Source organism: Neophocaena asiaeorientalis, unplaced genomic scaffold, assembly GCF_003031525.2.
Source record: "Neophocaena asiaeorientalis asiaeorientalis breed wild unplaced genomic scaffold, Neophocaena_asiaeorientalis_V1.1 scaffold249, whole genome shotgun sequence".
Lineage (NCBI taxonomy): Eukaryota > Metazoa > Chordata > Mammalia > Artiodactyla > Phocoenidae > Neophocaena > Neophocaena asiaeorientalis.
The window spans coordinates 3,653,017-3,678,170 of record NW_020172625.1 but is presented as its reverse complement, the minus strand read 5'-3'; the positions used below and the strand labels follow the sequence as shown (position 1 = coordinate 3,678,170).

At 33.5% G+C, this 25,154-nt stretch overlaps 1 protein-coding gene across 3 annotated transcripts in view; it reads left to right on the top strand.

Annotated features, from left to right (window-relative positions):
* VPS13A (vacuolar protein sorting 13 homolog A) overlaps window positions 1-25,154 on the top strand; it is a 231,700-nt gene that overhangs the window by 11,180 nt on the left and 195,366 nt on the right. For all 3 annotated transcript variants that reach the window (XM_024738949.1, XM_024738950.1, XM_024738951.1), the window contains exons 2-7: window positions 13,566-13,609; window positions 15,928-15,970; window positions 19,152-19,247; window positions 19,516-19,617; window positions 23,930-24,039; window positions 24,737-24,796. In XM_024738949.1, coding sequence (XP_024594717.1) covers window positions 13,566-13,609; window positions 15,928-15,970; window positions 19,152-19,247; window positions 19,516-19,617; window positions 23,930-24,039; window positions 24,737-24,796 — 455 coding nt within the window. The remainder of the gene's footprint in view (window positions 1-13,565; window positions 13,610-15,927; window positions 15,971-19,151; window positions 19,248-19,515; window positions 19,618-23,929; window positions 24,040-24,736; window positions 24,797-25,154) is intronic.

The following is a 25,154-nucleotide window of genomic DNA, read 5'->3' as shown; positions in this document are numbered from 1 at the left end:
TGTGTGTGTGTGTATGTATGTGTGTGTGTCGCATCTTAATCCAGTCATCTATTGATGGGCATTTGGGTTGCTTCCATGTCTTGGCTATTGTAGATAGTGCTACTATGAACATTGGGGTGCATGTATCTTTTTTGAATTAGTGTTTTCTTTTTTTTCTGGCTATATACACAGGAGTGGAATTGCTGGATCATATGCTAGTTCTATTTTTAGTTTTTTTAAGGTACCTCCATACTGCTCTCCATTGTGGCTGCACCAATTTACATTCCCACCAACAGTGTATGAGGGTTCCCTTTTCTCCATATCCTCTCCAGCATTGTTGTTTGTAGACTTTTGATGATAGCCATTCTGACAGGTGTGAAGTGATATCTCTTTGTGGTTTTGATTTGCATTTCTCTAATAATTAGCAATATTGAGAATCTTTTCATGTGCCTATTAGCCATCTATATGTTGTATTTGGGAAAATGTCTATTCAAGTCTTCCACCCATTTTTTTTTATTGGATTGTTTGTTTTTTTGATATTGAGTTGTATGAGCTGTTTGCATATTTTGGATATTAACCCCTTGTCAATCACGTCATTTGCAAATATATTCTCCCATTCCATATGTTGTCTTTTTAGGAAGCACCATGTTGTTTTGATCACTGTGCTTTTGTTAGTACATTTCAAAATCAGGAAATGTGAGACTGCCAAGTTTCTTTTGAAGGTTGTTTTGACTGTGGGTCCTTTGAGATGCCATATGAATATTTCTATTTCTGTAAAAAACATTGGGATTTTAATGTGGATTACATTGAATCTGTAGGTTGCTTTGGGTAGTACTGATATCTTAACAATATTGTCTTCCAGTCTGTGAACATGGAATGTCTTTCCATTTATATGTGTTTTTACTTTATTTCAACAATGTTTTATAGGTTTTGGGGTGTAAGTCATTCTCCCTTCCCTCCCCCCAATTAAGTTTATTCCTAAGCATTTTATTATTTTTGACGCTATTGTAAATGGAATTTTTTTCTTAATTTCCATCTTGAATTGTTCATTGTTAGTGTATAGAAACAACTGATTTTTGTGTTTTGATTTGTGTACCCAGTAACATGGTGAATCCATTTATTCTAGCAGGGTTTTTTTGTGGAATATTTGTTTTTCTTCATATAAGATCATGCTGTCTGTGAACAGAGAGAATTTTACTTCTTCCTTTCCAATGTGGATGCCTTTTATTTATTCTTCTTGCCCAATTGCTCTGGCTATGACTTTCTATGTTGAATAAAAGTGGCAAAAGTGGGCATCCTTATCTTCTTCCTGATGTTAGAGGAGAAGACTTGTCTTTCACCATTGAGTATGATGTTCATTGTGGGCTTTTCATATATGGCTTTAATATATTGAGGCAGTTTCCTTTAATTCCTAACTTTTTGAGTGTTTTTATCATGAAAGAATGTTGAAATTTTTTTGAATGCATTTTCTTCATCAGTTGTGGTGATCTGTGTTTTTTCCTTCATTCTGTTAATGAGGTGTGTCACATTGATTGAATTTGTATATTGAACCATCTTTCCATTCTTAGAATGTTATACTGAGTAATGGTGTATAATTCTTTTAGTGTACCATTGAATTTTGTTTGCTAGTATTCTGTTGAGGATTTTTGCCTCAGTATCCATGGGGGATATTGATCTGTAGTTTTCCTGTGGTATCTTTGTCTAGCTTTGGTATCAGATTAATACTGACCTCATATATTAAGTTTGTGGAAGTATTTCCTTTTCTTCAGTTTTTGGGAAGAATTTGAGGAGGATTGGTGTTCTCTTTTAAATGTTTGGAGAAGAAACTATCTGATCCTGGGCTTTTGTTGTTGTTGTTGTGGGTTTTTGATTAATGATGAAATGTCATTACAAATTATAGATCTGTTCAGATTATGCATTTTTTCATGATTCATTAGTGGTAGGGTGAGTGTTTTTAGGAATTTATCCATTTTATCTAGGCTATCAAATTTGTTGACATACAGCTGTTCATAGTATTCTTACAATCCTTTTTATTTTTGTAAAATTGGTAGTACTATCCCCTCCTTCATTTCTCATTTTAGTTACAGTTGACTCTTGAACAATGCAGGGGTTAGGGGCATCGAACCCCCACACAGTCGAAAATCTGCGTATAACTTTACAATTGGCCTTCCATATCTGTGGTTCACATTCTTGGATTCAGCTATCTATGGATCATGTAGTACTGAAGTACGTACTTATTGGAAAAAAATCCACATGTAAGTGGATCCACAAAATTCAAACCTGTGTTGTTCAAGAGTCAATTGTATTTGACTCCTCTCTCTTTTTCTTGGTCAGGCTAGCTAATGATTTATCAATTTTGTTGAACTTTTTTGTTTCTTGTAACAGCTTTTGACTTAAAGTCTGTTTTGTCTAATATCAGTATAGCTATTTCTGCTCTCTTGGTTATTATTTGCATGGGAAATCTTTTTTAATCCTTTCACTTTTGAGCTATGTGTGGTTTTGAGCTTTTGGTTTCATCAATTTTCTCTTGGTTTTCTGTTCTTTGTTTTGCTTATGTCTGTTCTAAACTTTATTATTTCATTCCTTCTGGTAGCTTTGGGTGTAGTTAATCTTTTTCTGTTTCTTTAAGATGCAAATTTAGGTTGTTGATTTGGTTGTCCCCTGCATCGGCAGGCAGACTCTCAACCACTGCGCCACCAGGGAAGCCCATTTCTTCCTTTTTAATGTAAACATTTACTGCTATAATTTGTCTCCCAGGACTGCTCTTGCTGCATCCCATAAATTTTGGTATGTTGTTTCCTTTTAATTTTTCTTAAATTGTTTTAAAATTTTTCTTGTGATTTCTTCGATTCATTGCTTGAGTGTGTTAATTTTCATATATTTGTGGAATTTTTTTTTTGGCTGTGTTGGGTGTTCGTTGCTACACACGGGCTTTCTCTAGTTGTGGAGAGCGGGGGCTACTCTTCGTTGCAGTGCGCAGGCTTCTCATTGCAGTGGCTTCTCTCGTTGTGGAGCACGGGCTGTAGGCGCGTGGGCTTCCGTAGTTGTGGCACATAGGCTCAGTAGTTGTGGTGCACGGGCTTAGTTGCTCCGTGGCATGTGAGATCTTCCCAGACCAGGGCTTGAACCTGTGTCCCCTGCATTGGCAGGCGGATTCTCAACCACTGTGCCACCAGGGAAGCCCCTATTTGTGGATTTTTTTGTTTTCGTTCTGTTGTTGATTTCTGGATTCATTCCACTCATTCCATCATAAAACGTAGCTTATATAATTTCAATCTTTTAAAATTTATTTAGATTCTTTTGTTGCCTAACAGTCTTATACTGGAAAATGTTCCCTGTGCACTTGAGGAAATTGTGTATTCTGTTGTTGGGTAAGGGTGTTCTGTATATATTTGTTAAGTTCAATTCATCTATTTTCTTGTTAACCTTCTGTCTGGTTGTTCCATCCGTTACTAAAGTTGTGTATTGAAGCCGCCTACTAATACTATAGACCTGTCTATTTCTCTCTTCAATTATGTTAGTGTTTGCTTCATATGTTTTTGATTTCTGATGTTTGGTGCATATATGTTTATAACTTTTATATCTTCGTAGTGAATTGACCCTTTTATCATCTTTTTTTTTTCTTTTATCATCTTATAATGCCCTTTTTTGTTTCTTGTAACAGCTTTTGACTTAAAGTCTGTTTTGTCTAATATCAGTATAGCTATTTCTGCTCTCTTTTGCTTATTATTCACAAGGGAAATCTTTTTTAATCCTTTCACTTGTGAGCTGTGTGTGGCATTAGACCTAACATAGAGGGATCCTGTTTTTGTTTGTTTTTGTTTTTTTAAATCCCTTTTGTCCATCTGTGTCTTTTGATTGGGAAGTTTAAACTGTTTACACTTAAAGCAATTACTGATAGGGAAGGATTTACTATAGCTGTTTTGTTAATTATTTTATGTCTTATGACTTTTTGTTTCTCTTTTTTCTTATTGCTTTCTTTGTGTTCAATTTTTTTGTAGTGATGTTTTGATTCCCTTATTTCCTTTTGTGTATAGTCTATAGATATTTCCTTTGTGGTTCCACAGGGATTACATATAATATCTTAACGTTATAACAGTATATTTTAAACTGATACTGACTTAAATTCAATTGCATACAGTAACTTTACTCCTTTACAGCTTGCCTCCCCATCTTTGTTATTGATATAAAAAAAAATGACATCTTTATATAGTATGTATCTAGTAACATAGCTTTATAACTTTTTAATCTTTTTGTCTTTTAAACCCTGTAAAAGAATAAAAAATGGAGTTAAAAAGTTGAACCACAATAGTACTGGTTTTTATATTTGCCCATGTATCTTTGTTTATTGGAGAACTTTATATTTTTATATGGCTTCATGTTAGCACCTAGCATCCTTTCTTTTTAACTTGAAGGACTCCCTTTGAAACTTCTTGTAAGGCAGCTCTGCTGGTAATGAACTCCCTCAGCTTTTGTTTATCGGAGAATATCTTAATTTTCCCCTCATTTTTTCTGGATATAATGCTCTTGATTGACAGTTTTTGTTTTAATTCAGCACTTTAAATATATTATTCCCCTGTTTTCTGGCTTACAGTGTTTCTGCTGAGAAATCTACTGATAATCTTATTGAGGATCCTATGTACATGTCAAGTTGCTTTTCTCTTGTTGCCTTTAATAGTCTCTCTTTGATTATTGTGTTTCTTGTTTGAGATTCTTGAATTTATATATCCATGTCTTTCTTCAAATTTGGGAGGTTTCTGGCTATTATTTCTTCAAATAAGCTCTCTACCCCTTTATCTGTCCTCCTTGTGGACTCCCATGATTAACAATATATTGACCCACTTAATGATGTCCCGTAAGTCCCTTAGCCTCTGTTCACTTTTCCTCATTTTTTTTTTTTTTACTCCTAACTGTATATTTTCAAATGACCTGTCTTCAAGTTTTCTGATTCATTCTTTTGCCTGTTCAAGTCTGCTTTTGATTTTCTCTAGTGAGTTTTCAATCCAGTTATTCCTTATATCTCCATTGGTGTGTGTGTGTGTTTTCTACTTTCTTTCAAGACTTGTAGTTGATCTCATGTACATACAACATTGAATAAGGTTAAGGTGTGCAACATGTTGGTTTGATACATTTATATATTGCAGTATGGTTACCACCATAGCTTTAGCTGACACCTCTGTCGATTCACATCAATATTGTTTCTTTTTTTTTTGTGGTACGCGGGCCTCTCACTGCTGTGGCCTCTCCCGTTGCGGAGCACAGGCTCCGGACGCACAGGCTCAGCGGCCATGGCTCACGGACCGAGCCGCTCCCGTGGCATGTGGGATCTTCCCGGACCGGGGCACGAACCCGTGTCCCTTGCATCGGCAGGCGGACTCTCAACCACTGCGCCACCAGGGAAGCCCTTGTTTCTTTTTTGTGGTGAGAGTGTTTAAGATTTAGTTTCTCAGCAGTTGTTGAAATATATAATACACTATTTGACTACAGTCACCATGTGCTACATTAGATCTCCATAACTTAATTATCATAGTTGCAAGTTTATGTCCTTTAACAACATCTCCCCAATTCTCCCACATTCCAGTCCCTGGTAGCCACCATTCTACTCTGTTTCTACAAGTTTGGGTTTTTTAGATTCTTCACATAAATGATGTCATACAGTGTTCATCTTTCTCTGTCTGGCTTATCTCACTAACCATAAGCCCCTCAGAGGGAGTCCATCCTTGTTGTTTCAAGTTTGTTTCTTACTCATGGCTTAATATTCCATTGTATATATGAACCACATCTTTATCCATTCATCTTGATGACACTTAGGTTGTTTCCATATTTTGGCTATTGTGAATAATGCTGCAATAAACATGCAAGTGCAGAAATCTTTTTTCTTTAATCTTTTTATTTATTTGGTTGTGCCAGCTCTTAGTTGCAGCAGGCGGGCTCCTTAGTTGTGGCTCACAAGCTCCTTAGTTGCGTCTCACTGCCTCCTTAGATGTGGCGTGTGAACTCTTAGTTGTGCACGCATGAGGGATCTAGTTACCTGACCAGGGATCAAACCTTGGCCCCCTGCATTGGGAGCGCAGAGTCTTAACCACTGCACCACCAGGGAAGTCCTGCAGAAATCTTTTTGATATCCCATTTTCTTTGCCTTTGGATGTATATGAAGAAGTGGGTTTTCTGGATCATATTCAAGATTTTTTCCTTTTATTTTCTGCAGTTTGATTATGGTATTCCTAGGTTTAGATTTTTTATTTCCCTGCTTGATATTTTCTGAGCTTCCTGGATCTGTGGTTTGGTGTCTTTATCATTAATTTCAGAAGTTTCTCAGCCATTATTGCTCCAAATATATGTGTATATTTTTGTTCCTCTCTCCTTTTTTGCCTTCTGGTATTTCCATTAGGCATATGTTACAGCTTTTATAATTGTCCTACAGTTCTTGGACATTCTGTTTCATTATTTTTATTTTACTTTATTTTTCTCTTTGCATTTCAGTTTGGAAGTTTATATTTACATATCCTCAAGCTTGCTGATTTTTTTTAAAGTATGTAAAATGACTTAAACTTTATTTAAAATGTACATTTCAGAACTGTTCAGTATTGTAAATTTATGAACAGACCCAGCGAAATAAGATAGTGATTATCACATAATCACTTGTATTTTATTTTTATTTGTTTTTTATTTTTAATTGATTTTTTCATTGAAGGAAAGATTCTTTAAATCCAATAGTGCTTTACAGTTTTCAAAAGTTTCACACATACAATTTCATATAATCCCATAATAACCATAATAATCTTTTTCCCCCCAACCCCCTATATTGTTTCTTTCTCCTTTCCTCTCTCCACTGGTAACCATTAGTTTGTTCTCTGTATCTGTGAGTCTGCTTCTTATTTGTTTTATTCACTAGCTTGCTGTATTTTTTTTTGATTCCACATATAAGTGATATATAGTATTTGTCTTTCTCTTATTTATGTCACTTAGCATAATGCCTTCCAAGCCCATCCATGTTGCTGCAATGGCAATATTTTATTCTTTTTTATGGCTAGGTATTATTCCATTATATATATATACCACATCTTCTTAATCTATTCATCTGTTGATGGACACTTAAGTTGCTTCTGTATCTTGGCAATTGTAAATGATGCTGCTATGAACACTGGGGTGCATGTATATTTTCTAATTAGTGTTTTGGGTTTTTTTCAGATACATACCCAAGGAGTGGAATTGCTGGGTCATCTGGTAGTTCTATTTTCCATTTTTTGAGAAACCTTCATACTGTGTTCCACAGTGGCTGCACCAATTTACATTCCCACCAACAGTGTACAAGGGTTCCCTTTCCTCCATATCCTTGCCAACATTTGTTACTTGTCTTCTTTTTGATGATAGCCATTCTGACAGGTGTGAGGTGATATCTTATTGTGGTTTTGATTTGCATTTCCCTGATGATTAATGATGTTGAGCATGTTTTCATATGCCTGTTGGCCATCTGCTTGTCTTCTTTGGGAAAATGTCTATTCAGTTCTTTTGCCCACTTTTAATCTTTTTTTTGTTGTTGTTTGTTTCCTTGTTTGTTTGTTTTGCTACACTATGCAGCATGCAGGATCTTAGTTCCCCAACCAGGGATTGAACCTGGGCCCCATGCAGTGGAAGCGTGGAGTCCCAACATCCAGACCACCAAGGAATTCCCCGGGTTTTTTTTTTTTTGCGGTACGTGGGCCTCTCACTATTGTGGCGTCTCCCGTTGCGGAGCACAGGCTCCGGACGCGCAGGCTCAGCGGCCATGGCTCACGGGCCCAGCCGCTCCGCAGCATGTGGGATCTTCCCGGACCGGGGCATGAGCCCTTGTCCCCTGCATCGGCAGGCGGACTCTCAACCACTGCGCCACCAGGGAAGCCCTTTTTTTTTTTTAATGTTGAGTTGTATGAGCTGTTAATATATGTTGGATGTTAACTCCTTATCAGTCATTTCATTTATAAATATTTTCTCCCATTCAGTAGGTTGTCTTTTTGTTTTGTTGATGGTTTCCTTTGCTGTGCAAAAGCTTTTAAGATTAATTGGGTTCTTTTGTTTGTTTGTTTGTTTTGCTTTTGTTTCCTTTGCTTTAGAAGATGGATCCAAAAAATATTGCTGCAATTTATGTCAAAGAGTGTTCTGCCTATGTTTTCCTCTAGGAGTTTGATAGTATCCGGTCTTACATTTAGGTCTTTAATTCATTTTGAGTTTATTTTTGTATATGGTGTTAGAAAATGTTCTAATTTTGTTCTTTTATGTGTAGCTGTCCAGTTTTCTTAGCACCACTTGTTGAAGAGACTGTGTTTTCTTCATTGTATATTCTTGTCTTCTTTCTCTTAGATTAATTGACCATAAGTGTGTGGGTTTATTTCTGGGCTCTCCTCTTACATTGATTAATGTGTCTGTTTTTGTGCCAGTACTGTTTTGATTACTCTAGCTTTGTAGTATAGTTTGAAGTCAGGGAGTGTGATTACTCCAGCTCTGTTCTTCTTTCTCAAGATTGTTTTGGCTATTCAAGCTCTTTTGTGTTTCCATGAAAATTTTAAAATTATTTGTTCTAGTTCTGTGGAAAATGCCATTGGTATTTTGATAGGGATTGCATAGAATCTGTACTTTGCCTTGGGTAGTATGGCTATTTTAACAGTATTAATTCTTTCAATCCAAGAACATGGTATATCTTTTCACCCGTTTGTGTCATCTTCAGTTTCTTTCATTCGTGTCTTATATAGTCTTCTGAATACAGGTCTTTTACTTCCTTGGGTAGATATATTCCTAGGTATTTTATTCTTTTTGATGTGATAGTAAATTGGATTGTTTCCTTATTTTCTCTTTGATACTTTGTTGTCAGTGTATAAAATTACAACAGCTTTCTGTATGTAATTTTGTATCCTACAACATTACTGGATTTGTTGATGAGCTATAGTAGTTTTCTGGTGGTGTCTTAAAGATTTCCTGTGTATAGTACCGTGTTATCTGAAAACAGTGACAATTTTACTTCTTCCTTTCCAATTTGGATTCCTTTTATTTCTTTTTCTTCTCTGCTGTGGCTAGGACTTCCAAACCTACATTGAGTAAATATGGCGAGAGTGAATGTCCTTGTCGTGTTCTTGATCTTAGAGGAAATGTTTTCAGCTTTTCAGCATTGAGTATGATGGTAGCTGTGGGTTTGTAATCATATATTACAGGCAAAATGGACGTTGAATTTTATCAAAAGTTTTTTCTGCATCTATTGAGATGATCATATGGTTTTTATTCTTCAGTTTGTTAATGTGCTGTATCACACTGATTGTTTTGTGGGTATTGAAAACTCCTTGTTTCCCTGGGATAAATCCCACTTGATCATGGTGTATGATTCTCTTAATGTATTGTTGGATTTGGTTTGCTGGTATTTTATTGAGAATTTCTGCATCTGTGGTCATCAGTGATATTGGCCTGTAATTTTCTTTTATGGTATCTTTGGTTTTGGTATCAGGATGATGGTGGCCTCATAGAATGATTTTCGAAGTGTTCCTTCCTCTGCAAGTTTTTGGAGTAGTTTAAGAAGGATAGGTGTTAACTCTAAGTGTTTGGTAGAATTCACCTGTGGAGCCATCTTGTCCTGGACTTTTGTTTTTTGGGAGCTTTTTAATCACAGTTTCAATTTCAGTACTTGTACTTGGTCTGTTCATATTTTCTATTTCTTCCTGGTTCAGTCTTGGGAGATTGTACCTTTCTAAGAATTTGTCTATTTCTTCTAGGTTGTCCATTTTATTGGCATATAGTTGCTTGTAGTAGTCTCTTATGGTCCTTTGTATTTCTCTGGTGTCCGTTGTAACTTCTTTCTCATTTCTAATTTTATTGATTTGAGTCCTCTCTTTTTTTCTTGATGAGTCTGGCTAAAGGTTTATCAATTTTGTTTAACTTTTCAAAGAATCAGCTTTTAGTTTTATTGTTCTTTTCTATTTTCTTGGTTTCTATTTCATTTATTTTTGCTCTGATCTTATGATTTCTTTCCTTCTGCTAACTTTGAGTTTTGTTTGTTCTTTCTCTAGTTGCTTTAGGTGTAAGGTTAAGTTTTTTTAATTGAGATTTTTCCTGTTTCCCCGAGGTAAGCTTGCATTGCTATAAACTTCCCTCTCAGAACTGCTTTTGCTGTGTCCCATAGGTTTTGGATTGTCGTTTTTTATCATTTTCATTTGTCTCTAGGTATTTTTAAATTTCTTCTTTGATTTCTTCAGTGATCCATTGGTTGTTTAGTAACATACTGATTAGTCCACATATTTGTGTTTTTTGCAATATTTTTCTTTCAGTTGTTTTCTCATCCCATAGCGTTGTGGTTGGAAAAGATGCTTGATATGATTTCAGCTTTCTTAAAGTTACTGAGACTTGCTTTGTGGCCCAACACGTGATCTATCCTGGAGAATGTTCTATGTGCACTTGAAAAGAATGTGTATTCTGCTGCTTTTGGACCAAATTCTCTATATGTATCAGTTAAGTTCAGGTAGTCTAGTCTGTCATTTAAGTCCAGTGTTACCTTATTGATTTCTGTCTGGGTGATCTGTCCATTGATGTACATGCGGGTGTTAAAATCCCTTACTGGGCTTCCCTGGTGGCACAGTGGTTGAGAATCTGCCTGCTAATGCAGGAGACACAGGTTCGAGCCCTGAATACATTGTTGTTTTACGTGTAGCTGTCCAGTTTTCTTAGCACAGGTTGCTCCCACATGCCGCGGAGCAACTAGGCCTGTGAGCCACAACTACTGAGCCTGTGTGTCTGGAGCCTATACTCCGCAACAAGAGAGGCCGTTATAGTGAGAGTCCCGCTCACCACGCTGAAGAGTGGCCCCCGCTTGCCACAACTAGAGAAAGCCCTCACACAGAAACAAAGACCCAACACAGCAAAAATAAATAAATAAATAAACTCCTACCCCCGACATCTTAAAAAAAATAAAAATCCCTTACTATTATCATGTTACTGTTGATTCCTCCTTTTATGTCTTTTAATATTTGCCTTATATTATTTAGGTGGTCTTGTCTTGGGTTCGCGTATATTTACAATTGTTGTATCTTTTTCTTGGTTTGATCCTTTGATCAGTATATAGTGTCCTATTTTGTTTTTTTATAATAATCTTTAAAGTCGATTTTGTATGATACAAGTATTACTAGTTGGGCTTTCTTTTGACTTTCATTTACATGGAATACCTTTTTTCATCCTCTCACTTTCAGTCTGTGTGTGTCTCTAGATCTGAAGTGAGTCTCTTGTAGATAGCATATATATGGGTCTTGTTTCTGTATCCATTCAGCCACTCTGTCTTTTGGTTGGAGCACTTAGTCCATTTACATTTAAGGTAATTATTGATATGTATGTTCTTATTGTCAGTTTGTTAACTGCTTTGAACTTATTTTTGTAGGTTCTTCCCCTTTCTCCTCTTGTTCTCTTCTCTTGTGATTTGATGAATATCTTTGTGTTTGGGATTCCTTTTTTTTGTGTGTATATCTATTGTAGATTTTTGGTTTGTGGTTACCATGATGTTTTTGTTTAGCAATCTATACAAAGCATAATAGCCAAAAACTTCCCTAACGTGAAAAAGGAAGCACTCACTGAAGTCCAGGAAGTGCAGAGAGTCCCATACATGATAAACCCAAGGAGGAACACACTGAGACACATATTAGTCAAGCTGACAAAAGTTAAAGACAAAGAGAAAATATTAAAAGCAACAAGGGAAAAGCAACACATAAGAAGGAAATCCCCATAAGGTTATCAGCTTATTTTTCAGCAGGAATTCTGCAGGCTAGAAGAGAGTGACACAATATATCCAAAGTGATGAAAGGGTAAAACCTATAATCAAGAATATTCTACCTAGCAAGGCTCTCCTTCTGATTTGATGGAGAGATGAAAAGCTTTACAAACAAGCAAAAGCTAAAAGAGTTCAGCACTACCAAACCAGCTTTACAACAAATGTTAAAGGAACTTCTCTAGGTGAAAAAAGAAAAGGCCACAATTCAAAGCAGGAATATTATTAAATGAAAAGGCTCACAGGTAAAACGCAAACATACAGTAAAGGTAGGAAATCATCCACACACAAAGCTAGTAGGGAGGTTAAAAAACAAAAGTAGTAAAATCATCTATACCCACAATAAGCAGTTAAGGGATACACAGAACAATTAGATATAAAATGCGATATTAGAAACAGTCATTGTGAGAGGAGGAGAGTACAAATGCAAGTTTTTAAAAATGCATTTGAGATCAGCAACTTAATTGCATATATATATATAAAAATATATACACACACACCCATATATATATATATATATATATATATATATATATAAATATGCTGGGTTGGCCAAATATATATATTGGGTTGGCTAAAACGTTCGTTCGGGTTGTTCTGTACATCTTGTAGAACAACCCAAATGAACATTTTGGCTAACCCAATATATATATAGACTGCTATACAAAAACCTCATGGTAACTGGAAAAACCAAAAACCTAAAATCACTTGTACTTTAAATGGTACTACAAGCATCTAAAGTTAGTTTTATATGGAAATATTAACTTTGTTGGATATTTTAATGTCGTTATCTCTTAATCTTTTTTTTAGTGTCATGTATTTTTCATTTTGCTGCACTGTGAGCCCTTTTTTATTTAAGAAGATTTGATAGAAATATTTCTATCAAATTTAATTTTTTTAACCAGTATGTGGAGATATTGTATAACATTATAGACTTATTTAAAGCTATTTATAGAAGATACATTTTAATGTAAAATAATGTTTTACAGTATAGCACTTTTCAGCTGTACTCAGTGATTCATTTTATGTCTGTATAGTATATTGACTCGAAAAAAAATTCAGAGCAAAGTATATTGAAGGCTGCCAGTACAAAGAATTATCCATAAATGAAAAGTTCACGCTCTACATTGGAACATTACAGTAGAAAAAACAATAAGTGATACTCCATGTACCTATATCATTCACTGATTGGTCACTACCACAATGGATCAATAAGTTTGTCTAACTGTACAGCTTACCTTTATTAGATGTTTACTGATGTTTATTTCTTGTTTGTTTCCCCAGACGTTATGTGAACGTCTAGACAGCAGTTACTCATATACAAATTATTGCTTAAAAGTGAAGGCATTCATTTTGTGTAGCAGAATTAAAACAGAGCAAGATATGTCAACATTCCAGTATCTCTAGGAAATCCTTGTTAACCTCACATTGATGGATTAAAAATTTCTTTGCAATTGTATTTAAACAAATATATTTAAATACAGTTCATTTTTTCCTATATTTTCTTATATCATGCTGTGTTGGTAAATTCATATTATTTGTATAATTTTAATGAAAATGTATTCATTAACAGTGAGCTACAACCGTAGAGGTCAGAACTTATAGTAAATGATGTTTTGGTCAGACATACAAGCTTAGACTAAGTTGAAGGATGAAGGTGAGCCAACAATCATAGTTGGATTCTGTTTCTGTTATGTACATTTTTATGATTATTTTCCTTAATATGACATTTAGGAATGAAGTTTACCTAACTTGTTAAAATAAAAGTTATTTGAAAATTTCAATTTTATTTTTTAATAATTTTTCTTTTTAGGAGCTGTAGCCCTGAAGAATCTTGAAATTAAAGAAAATGCCCTGGTAGGTTTTGACTATAAAAATTGTTGTATTAGTGCAGTTAGCTGCATAGACTTCTTCCTGATTTACTTTAACATCTTAAATTATTTAAGTTTGAGAAAAATTTTAAAAAGTAATTTTTGTAAAATGTGAATTTTGCAAAATGGACTTTTAATCTCCTTAAAAGTACAAACTGACAGTGTAATTTTCCCCATTAAAAATATTTCTAAAATTTATCTCTTCCTATATGGTTTCATTTTAGATTGTTAATTTACCTCTCCAATCATCTTCAGGTTTTTTTTCCCCTAATACCATTTTAATCATTTTTTACTGTAGAATACAGTGGCGTGAATTACAGTGTTGTACAACTGTCATCAGTATGTATTTCTAAAACATTTTTGATACTCCAAGGGGAACCCTGTAACCAGTAAGAAATACCTAACTCCCCATTCCCTCTCTCCGTATACCTTGCTAACTTCTACTTTTGTCTGTCTTAATTTGCCTATTCCAGGTACCTCATGTAAATAGAATAATGCTATGTTTGTCATTTTGTGTCTAGTTTACTTAGCATAATTCCTTCAAGGTTCATCCATGTTGTAGCATTTATCAGAAAATCACTCCTTTATCTGGCTGAAAAATGTATGTATATGCCACATTTTGTCCATTTATCTGTTGTTGGACACTTGGGTTGTTTCTGCCTTTTGTCTCTTGTGAATAATGCTACAATGAACATTAGCATACATGTCCGTTCAAGTTCTTACCTTCAGTTCCTGTGTGTAAGTACTTAGGAGTGAAATTGCTGGATTATTTGGTTATTTTATGTTTAGCCTTTTCAGGAGCTGCCACACTGTTTTCCATAGCAGTTGAACCATTTTACACAGGCGTACCTTGGAGATTTTGCAGGTTCATTTCCAGTCCACTGCAATAAAGTGAATACTATTGCAATAAAGCAAGTCACATGAATTTTTCCCAGTGCATATAAAAATTATATTTACTCATACTGTATTCTCAAAAACAAGTTTACATACCTCAATTAATAAATAACGCTATTGGGAAAGTGGCGCTGATAGATTTGCTTAACACAGAATTGCCACAAACCTTCAATTGGTTAAAAACAAACAAATAAACAAACAACCCCCCCCCACCCAACAGGAAACAAAGCTCCAAATTACCTATCTGTAGCAAACATGGATGTTGAAGACTCTGTGCAAGTCTATTAATTATAGAGGTACTGAGTCTGGAGGTTTCAAAGGGGAAATTTCCCCCCCCCCCCCCCCGCAGTATCTGGGAAGCACAACAAAGCAAAGTACAATAAAATGAGGTATGCGTAAATTCCCACCAGCATTAATTTGTCCACATCCTTGACAACATTTATTTTCTGGTTTTTGATAACAGCCATCCCAGTGGGAATGAAGTGGTATATCGTTTTGGTTTTCCTTTGCACTTCTCTAGTGACTGTTGAGGCTGAACATCTTTTCATGTGCTTATTGGCCATTTTTATATGTTCTTTGGAGAAATGTCTACTGAAAAGCATTGCTGATTTTTTAATCAAGTTTTTTTTGGTCTAGTTTCGGTTCTTTATATATTTTGGTTATTTCCCCTTATCAGAAGATATGATTTGCAAATACTTTCTCCCATTTTGTGGGTTGTCTTATGCCTCTGTTAACAGTGTTATGTACAACATTTTTTTATGCAAAAAAATTTAATTTTGATGAAATTGACTTTATCATTTAATTGTTGTTGTTGCCTGTGCCTTTCATGTGATATCCAAGAAATCATTGCCCAATCCAGTGTCCAGAAGATTTTACCTTTTGTTTTCTTCTAAGGTTTTATAGTTCTAGCTCTTATGTTAGGTATTTGGTTCATTCTGAGTTAATTTTTGTATATGGCATAAGATAAGGGTCCAACTGCATTCTTTTGCAAGTGGATATCCAGCTTTCCCAGCACCATTTATCGAAAAGGTTGTCCTTTCCCAGTTGAATGGGGAGAAATTTATTTGAAGATGTTTTTTGCAAAGTGTTTAATCTCCTCACAAATACAAACTGACAGTGGAATTTTCCACTTTCTTTTTCCTTTTTTCAAGCAGTGTAAAAGCTGTAGTGATTCTGGTATGGGTAACTTAGGGGTCAGTATTGCTGTAGAACTTTTTTGTAGTTATTTTAAGGTGATCAGTCTCTGAATTTTATGGATTTGAAGATAATATTGCAATTATAACTGTTGAGGGTAAAGAGAAGGTATAAGTTAACTTAAATCCCTTAAGTAATTTTGGGAAGAAACAAATAGTCATCTGTTTTGTTGAACTGTATATGTACTAATATTTTACATATGTGTATTTTTTGTAGAGTCAACTGGATGTACCGTTTAAAATTAAAGTTGGCCATATAGGTAAGCTATCCTTAGTATTTGAATGTCCTTCTTGTTGGACATGCAACCAGAATAATATGTCTAATATCTCTATAATGTGATATTTATAATGTTTCTGAGAACAAATTAAAAGCATTATGTGTTTTCATCTACGTAGAGCTTAGTTGTGTAACTTTAAAATGTTGTCCATGAATCCCTTCTTTAGTACTGGTGAAATTATGCATATTGTTAAGTGTTAAAATGAGTTGAGATCAAAGCATTAAATCTAATAGCATGATTGTCTCAGTTTCTTAGGTTTCTGACTAGTTATCCTTGCTGTATTCCGATTGGCCATGAATATGTGGTATAAGGAGTAGGGTCTGGATCATCCAGGCAGTATGGCTAGGAACCAATCAAAAACCTAGTTTCCGCTCTGGAAGTTTTCTAGTTTTCTAGGAAACACTGTGCTATCTTTCTTGTTTTGTATTATTTTTCCAGTTTTTGTAGTTTACATATTAAATGTATTGGTTGAACAGAAATAATTGATAAAAATATGATGTTTTAATGTGTTTAATAAAGACATGTATGTTTGGTTTCTTAAATTATTTTGGTTTATTTAACTTTATTGTTTAAACTTTATTGGTTTAAGTATTGTGCAAGATGATAGTGTTATTATTTGTGACTTGGAAGTTTTTTATACAGATAATTTGTGTAGTAGAATTTATATAATGTTATTGCAGTGTTTTAGTGTCACTTGGGGAACAAGGTGTTCTGAAAGCTTATATAAATTACATGATGAATGTCTCCACAATTTTGTGCTCTTATAGTTGTTATTAGACTGTATGCCAAAGAGAGTTTTTATCATTTACATTTACATTGCTGAGACTCAAATTCTGTTTCCCTCCTTTCTCCCACCCCCACAATTTAAAGACTATTTAGTATAGATAAGACGGGAAAAATGTCACCCACCTAATATATTTATTTCCACCTACTATATTTACTTTTGCAGATTTTTAAATGATTGTTTACATGTGAACATTTTGACTTCCTATAATCATGGTATATGTATGATTTTATATTCTATTTTTAAGTTAATATTTAATAAAGATTGCTCATAATCCATGTTAATTTGACCTCCCTTATTTCTTAAGGTAGTGTAATAATCCATTGAATGCATATTTGGACAATGTAATCTTATATTTCTATTGGTAAAAAATATTACAGTAAACATTTTCACATACCTTTTGAAAATATTCTAAAAGTCGTTGAATTTTATAACTATATTCATTGTAAATCAGTGTATATAAATTTAACATCAATTCAAGAAAAATTAAAAAAAAATATATAAGGGCAGTAAATTGACCTGCTTTCATTTAGAACCTACCTTCTTTCCTTTCTCTCTTTTCTTTTTTGACCATGTTTAAAAATGATGATAAGGTAATTTTCAGTGTTAATATAAGGTGGTAGAAGGTACCCTGCGCTAATACCTAATACATAAGATAATCTTGAGAATCATTTAAGGTGTCGTTTGCATATCTCTATCATAGAACCTGACATTTTTTAATATCATTATTATTTATTTTTCTTCTAAACAGTAGGTTTTTTCAGAAATGGATTTAATTTTAAATTTTTATTTTAATTTTATTGTATCCTCACTTAGCACAATACTTGGCATATAGTAGGAACACAATTTGTTGAAGGAAAGAAGTACACATTTCCAAATGAGTGGTACAGTAGTACAGCCAGTTTTATAAGAACGTATTGTCAACCCCCTTGCCGTTAATGGGGGTTGTTAATCTTACTGATCTTTCAAAGTTTTCCTCATTAAGCATGCAGAATTACATACATATCAAATATAAATACTCATGTATTTTCAAAGTAATTGTTTTCACGTGGAAGATTTTTGAAATTACCTTCGTTTATATTTTTATGAATTTTCTAAATTTTCTATAAGAAGCCTGCACTTCATAAGGAGAGGAAAAAACAAGTTTGGCTTTAAAAAGAAAAAAAAAAACCTTAATGGTAAAAATGGTACATTGTTAGTTTTATATGTGTTTCTTTGCATACTTAATGCTATTGTGGCACTGTTCTATGTCCTTTTATTCACTTACATTTTTGGATTATTAATGTGTGTATATGTGTGTAAGCAGTCTGCTTGATACATTTATAAGTAAACTGTCAAATTCATCACAATTATCTTTCCCAATTTGCTCACTTCATTTTGGTTATATTTTGGATAGTATGGAAATTTGAAATGGTCACTGTCTTCTCTGATTTTAAAACTTAGAAAGTTATTCCTCTTTTAGAAATCAGATACTTTGTTTTTTTCTGAATTGACTTAGTATGAAGAAATCTTTTTCTCAATTTGGGGTTTTTAAAAACATGGATTTTGGGGGTTATGTAATGTGACATGTCTAGGTATGTATTACTAACCAGTTAATGCAACACTGGTGTATTTAAGAAGTCTTTCCCTTCCCCAGTCATGACAACTATTTCTAAATCTAGAGATTCATACTTTGTAAAAAAATTTTAAAATATTGAAAAAAACTATTAACAGAAATTTTGTAAATACATAAAACTAGAATTAATAGTATAATCAGCCCCTTACATAGTATTTTTTAGTTCAAGAAATCTAATGCTTTTTAAAATACTTTGCTATTGGGTTGTAAAATATTTTCGTTAGTTGGAATGATTTTCTAATATTGCCTAGGATCCTTGATTATTACCATAGAAATTTGTTAGTACATACACTTATGATAATCATACTTATGTATATACTATATATATACCATGTAATATATATGTAAAATCTGTATATAAAAAATACACATATAAAGTATGTAACCTACCTTTTTAAAGTATGAGAAAAATATTTCTTAGAGATTTTGAGTAAGAATTGGGGAAAATCAATATTATAATATCAAGGGTTGTTGATTAATGGAAGAATAATATTGGTATGTTTGTGGTACATATCACCAGAAATAGAAATTTGTAAATATTTAGAATATGGCTTAGTAGATTTTCCAACAGTACTAGTACAAATAATTTCAAATTGTCACTGTAAAGGCCTTTTGTTTATGGTTGTAAAATAGCTTTCTACAAAGTTAATGAGATCATAAGGTCAAAGGCTACTTTGTTATCTCTTTTAATGCCTGACAGAAAATAAGCTGATAGTAAATCTAGGTTGAAAGAATAATATTTTTTGTCTTTTTTTTTCATGTAGGTAATCTTAGTCTTCTAATTCCATGGAAAAACCTTTATACCCAACCAGTTGAAGCTCTATTGGAAGACATTTATTTACTCATAGTGCCTTCTTCTAGTAAGTCAAATTTTAAACATTATCATTTCAGTTACTCTTTTTTGTGCATGGAAAAATCTTTATATTTGATAATTATGTTTGTTCAAATAATTCTGGTGAGTTTTTGGAGATTTTTTTAATATTTAAATTTGGTATTTGATAATACAACATAAATTGGTTTTTACTCTAATTTTTGCAGACTTTGAATCAGTGATTATTTTCTAGGATATTTTTTGGAATGAGTAAATTTAAGGTAATTATGATTCTTCCTTTTTTACACTTCCTGTAGGAATAAAATATGATCCTTTAAAAGAAGAAAAACAACTCTTTGAAGCAAAGCAACAGGAACTGAAAAGGATAGAAGAAGCAAAACGAAAAGTAGCTGATCAAGGTAAAAACAAATAAGAATGGTAATAAGAAAAGCGGAAAAGACCTAAATATTTATCACATTTGAGTATTATTTTCTTCTGGAAGCACTGAGATTACTTTAAAAATATGACAGAATCTTATTACATGAGGAATTTTAATGTGGTTTCTATGTTTTATCATGTTTACAGAAATTTTACCTTATAGAAATTTACCTTAGTGCAAATAAGATCCCTAGCTTATAAGAGTAAGGTTAGATTTTAACTATAGTAATTAATTTCATCAAGTATATTTTCTTACCTTTCTTGTCTTCTCTTTCTTATTCCACTTGTATCAATTCTTCACCTTTTGGAGTTACTTAGTCTCTTGATATATTTTCCCAAATCTGTTTACCCTCTGGCTCACATCCATCCCTATTCAGCCTAGACCAAAATGGTCCATTACTTCAATCCACTTCTTTTGTCAGTGACAGAGATGTCCTGCAGAAATCTAATCCCTTTCCATTTATGCTAGTGATAGCAATGGTGTCACCATCAACACCTACGCTCTATACCCTGACTCTTAACTTCTCCTTCTAGTGAATCTTTCTCTTTGGCATATAAATATAATGTTGCCTCCCTTATCTTTAAACATAAAGTCATTTTCCTAACCTTGTCATCTGCTTACCTTATGCTCCTCTGTCCTTCATTTGATAGCTAAGCATCTTAAAAGAAATATATGTGTACTGATCAAAATATCCTTGCCATGCATTTATTTTTTTAAATTAAAAAATGCAATAATAAACAGTTTACCTGACAAACAGGTAAAAGAACATTAAAGGAGATTTAACACATTTCCTGGCAACACTTCTTGTAAGTATGTTTTTCTCTCTGTTGTCATTCATTCCTACCCCCATCCTCTTTAAAAAAAAAAAAAAAATTTTTTTGTGGCATACATATAACAAAATTTACCACCTTAACTACTTTTAAGTGTACAGTTCAGTGGTATTAAGTAGTTATTGTATTGCAACCATCACCACCATATCTCTTCATATCTCTTTCATCTTGTAAAATTGAAACTTTACACCCAATAAACAATAACCCACCCATTCTTCCCCCCTTACCCCCAGACGCTGGCAACCACAATTCTACTTTTTGTCTCTATGATTTTGACTATTCTCAGTACTCATGTAAGTGGAATCATGCAGTATTCGTGTTTTTTCAAGTGGTTCATTTCACTTAGCATTATGTCTTCAAGGTTCATCCATGTTGTAGCATATGTTGGAATTCCCTTTTTAAGGCTGAATAATGTTCCGTTTTATGTATATACCACATTTTGCTTATCCATTCATCCATCAGTGGACACTTGGGTTGCTTCTGTGCTTCAGCCATTGTGAATAATGCTGCTCTGACATGGGTGTACAAATATCCCTTTGAGACACTACTTTTAATTCTTTTGGGTATAGACCCAGATGTGGAGTTGTTGCATCAGACGGTAATTCTACTCTTATTTTTAATTTTTGGAGGAAATGCCATAATGTTTTCTACAGGGACTTGTACCGTTTTATAATCCCACAAGCAGTGCACAGGGGTTCCATTTCCTTCACATCCTCACCAACATCTGTTGTTTTCTATATTTTTGATAATAGGGTCCTAATGGGATGAAGTGGTATCTCATGTAGTTTTGATTTGCATTTCTGTAAAAATTAGTATTTTAGCATCTTTTCATGTGCTTATTGACCATTTGTATGTTATCTTTGGAGAAATGTCTGTTCAAGTCTTTTGCCCATCATTTAATTGTTTTTTTTTGTTGTTATTGTTGAATAGTAGGAGTTCTTTATATAATTGAATGTTAATCCATTATTAGATATATGATTTGCAAGTTATCTTCCATTCTCTGGGTAGCCTCTTTACTCTGTTGATAGCGTCCTATGATGTACAAGATTTTAAAATTTTCATGAAGTCCAATTTGTCTACTTTTTCTTTTGTTTCTGTGCCTTTGGTGTCATATGCAAGAACTCCTGCCAAATCCAATTGGCATCTTCATTTATGGGCATCTAGGATCAGATTTCTTCCTCTGTCATGTTGTCTACTTTCCAGCTTCTAAATTTTTGAGGTTCTCTCTTATTCATTCTTTCTTCTACACTCTTTTTCTTTTGGTCTTGGAGATTTATCCATTTTCCCCCTTTACTTTTGCCTTTACTTTTACTGAGGAATAGAAAAATAGATGCAACTCATGTTTAATCAGAAGTCCCTCTTATTTATACTTAAATCTAAAATATAAATAACCATGCTTAAATTACATCAGTTATACCTTACTGTTATCAGGTAGAAGTTTGAACTCTTCAACAGGATACATAAAAGCTCTTATGATTTGAATCCTGTCTACCTTTCCAGCCTCATTACTGGCCCCATCCCTTTCATATCTTCTCTGTTCTTTGTTCCAGCTATACTGACCTGTGTAGTTTACTGAATGTACCAACTTCTCTGTGATTATATCTCATTTCTGACTTTATCCAGTATACTTTTGAGAGTTGTCAGCATTAGGATGATAGTTCAGGCTATAAGGTGTGAATGAGATTCCCTGCAGCAACAGTGCAGAATGAGAAGAGAAACATTTCTGGGACTGAGCCTGCCGTAAGGAAATCCAACATTTAAGGATTGTATAGAGGAGGAAAACAGCCAAAAAAAAAAAAAAAAAAAAAAAAAAAAAACGAGATCAAGAAAGAGCGGTTAGATAAGGAGAAAGAAATTTGGAGATTATATCTCCATGGGAAAAGAGTGTTTTAGGAAGCAAAGAATATGTCAGATCCTGCTGAGATATCAGGTAAATTGAGGATTAAGAAATAATTATTTTATGTATGACATGGAGGTCATTGGTCATCTTAAAAAAAAGCTGTTTTGATTGAGTGATGATTGCAGAAAATAAGCTTCTATTTTTTCCATAGTTGTAAGGTCATTTGCTAAGAGTAAAGAGAGCAGTGGAAGGGTTGTTGGACCTTTGAAGAGTATCAAAAAGAATTTTGTAATAGTTATTCTGGACAGTGTGAACAAGTTGACTGGAGAAATGTAGTAAGGTTGCTGGTGAGTTGAAGTTGGTAATGATTAACTTACAGTAGCTGCAATCTGTTCTGTTGTAATTTTTCTCCTCCAATACTCACCTGGCAAGGCATACACATTTATATAAAAAGTAGACTGTTGGTTTTATGCAGGGTTGGAGCTTTATTGACAGAGGAAAAGGAGAAAAAAGAGAGCACAGAGTTTAAAGTGTTAGTGAAATAATTTATTATGGAATCAGAGCCAGATAAGGAAGTCAGAAAGAAACTAGTGGGTAGGGAAAGAAAGATTTAGCATTTAATTGAATGACTGAATAAATTTATAGAGCAGAGGATTTTATTAGGTAGTGGTGGGATTCATTCAGCATTTAAAATAAAATGTTCTGTCTTCAAAGAGTTTATATTCTACTTTGCACTTTTTAATTCTAAAGTCCTTTTCAATATATTCAAATATATTCACTTATCTCTTGTTCACTCACACTTGTCTTTGATGTACATGTGATATCTTCATCAACTTTTTATTTGAGACCTTCTGGGTCAGCTGAATTAGAGAGTAGTAGGTCATTAGAGGAAAAGATAAACAATATGTAGATACAGGTGGAATAGGACTAGAAATAGGAAAGGAGATCACCTTCATTGGCATTTTCAAGTGGGGGCAAAAACGTTAGTAATTAGTGATTATCACAGGCATATTAAAAAAGAAATTACGAACCTCAATTCTTTATATTTCCCTGAAAAGTATTGAAGAGATAGTTAATCTCATTTTGGAAAATGAAACAAATGATGAACTTCCTTCATCCTTGCTTAAAAGGAGAGAGGGAAAGGATCTTATATCTTCCTATTTTGTATTCATTGGGGAAGGAGCACATTCAGCTGTTTTATACTTCTAACCACAGACAACTTATGATGATAGCATAAATTTTAGCAGAGATTCATTCTTTGCTACTGTTTCTGGCTCTTCTAATATAAGCCTATTATATTCTTACCTAATAATCTTTATTGTTTTCTATGTCCTTATATACTCAGGTATAGCTAACAGAAATTATAAAATTTGATGACAGTAAATTCTACATATTTGGCTTTAGTTTGATTGGATAAGAAAGTGGCTTTTGAAAACTGTGTGCATTTAGTCACCTGTGAAAGCCTTTTGGTATGTAAGACTTCTGGCAAGCAGGCTTTTAGTGTTCTGTTTACAAATACAGATATATTTCTTTAACAAGGTAACAGTTATGTTACCTCAATAAGTGTATACACATAGAGTGTATTTTTCATTCAAATCAAAAATGGATATTTGCAATTGTAGAAAAACATCGGGTGGAGAAACAGGACACTTTTACAGAAAAATTAATTACTCAGATCATAAAAAATCTTCAAGTGAAAATTTCCAACATCCATATTCGCTATGAAGATGATGTAAGTATTTTAATAGGTGATAATGGTTTATATTTATTTTACTGTTTGTTGACACCTGCTCTGTAGTGGTCAACTTATGAGATGCTGGGAAGTGGAGGGATATAGAGCTGAAGATGACATTATCTTTATTTTTTATAATTATAGTTGTAATTTGCAGTCCTTAGTGCCTTGATTACACTTTCCTAAAATGTTCAAACATCAGATAATGAAGGTAAATGCCTTGCTTATATTATAATCACCTTTGATAAATGGGAGTTATGAATTTCGCAGTTATATATTTTTAAAATACTTTAAATTATACTGTGTTTTCTTCCTGGAAAGAGCAATGGTCTAGGAATCATTAGAGCTAGACTTAACTAATTGTTTGATGTCAAATAGATCATGTATTCTCTCAAACACATAATCATTGGCTTCTCATAGTTCTGTTGTGAGGGTCAATCACTTTTTTTATAAACTTCTTTTTTTGCAGACTGAAAAACATTATGCAGATGTATTATTGTACTACACTAATACATTGATACTTAATATTTTAATTAGTATTAGGAAAAATACAGGAATAAAAATTATTCCAGAATGTCGGAAAATGTTTCTGAAGGTTCAAAATAGCATACTTCCCAGAAAGTGAAGTTCTTCTATAATATGAATTTTATACAACTACTAAAAATCTGAGTAAAATTTACTCTGTTTTCCTCTTTAGGTCACAAATCGAGACAACCCACTGTCATTTGGTATTTCCCTTCAAAATCTCAGCATGCAGGTACTTTGTTTAAAAAGAAATTCAACCATATTTAATTTTGCAGTATAGCTAATTAAATTAGTAATTACTGTTAATATATGCCAGCATCAGGAGTAGGTATCTATAAAGAAGTGGTACAGGAAATGCATAGACTGGATTGGGACTGAGGGTAGGTAGTTTTACAGTTCAAAGAATGGTTGACAATCAAATTTAGTTTCAAATGTGAGAGCCTATTATTTGCCAGTTATGATATTTGATACTTATTTTCTTTAAAAATCCATTCTGAATTTTAAATGCATAGTACAAAATAAAAGTAATGTTCATTTCAGAATCTTTGATAAGTCATGAAAAGCCTAAAGAAACAAATCATTTTATCATC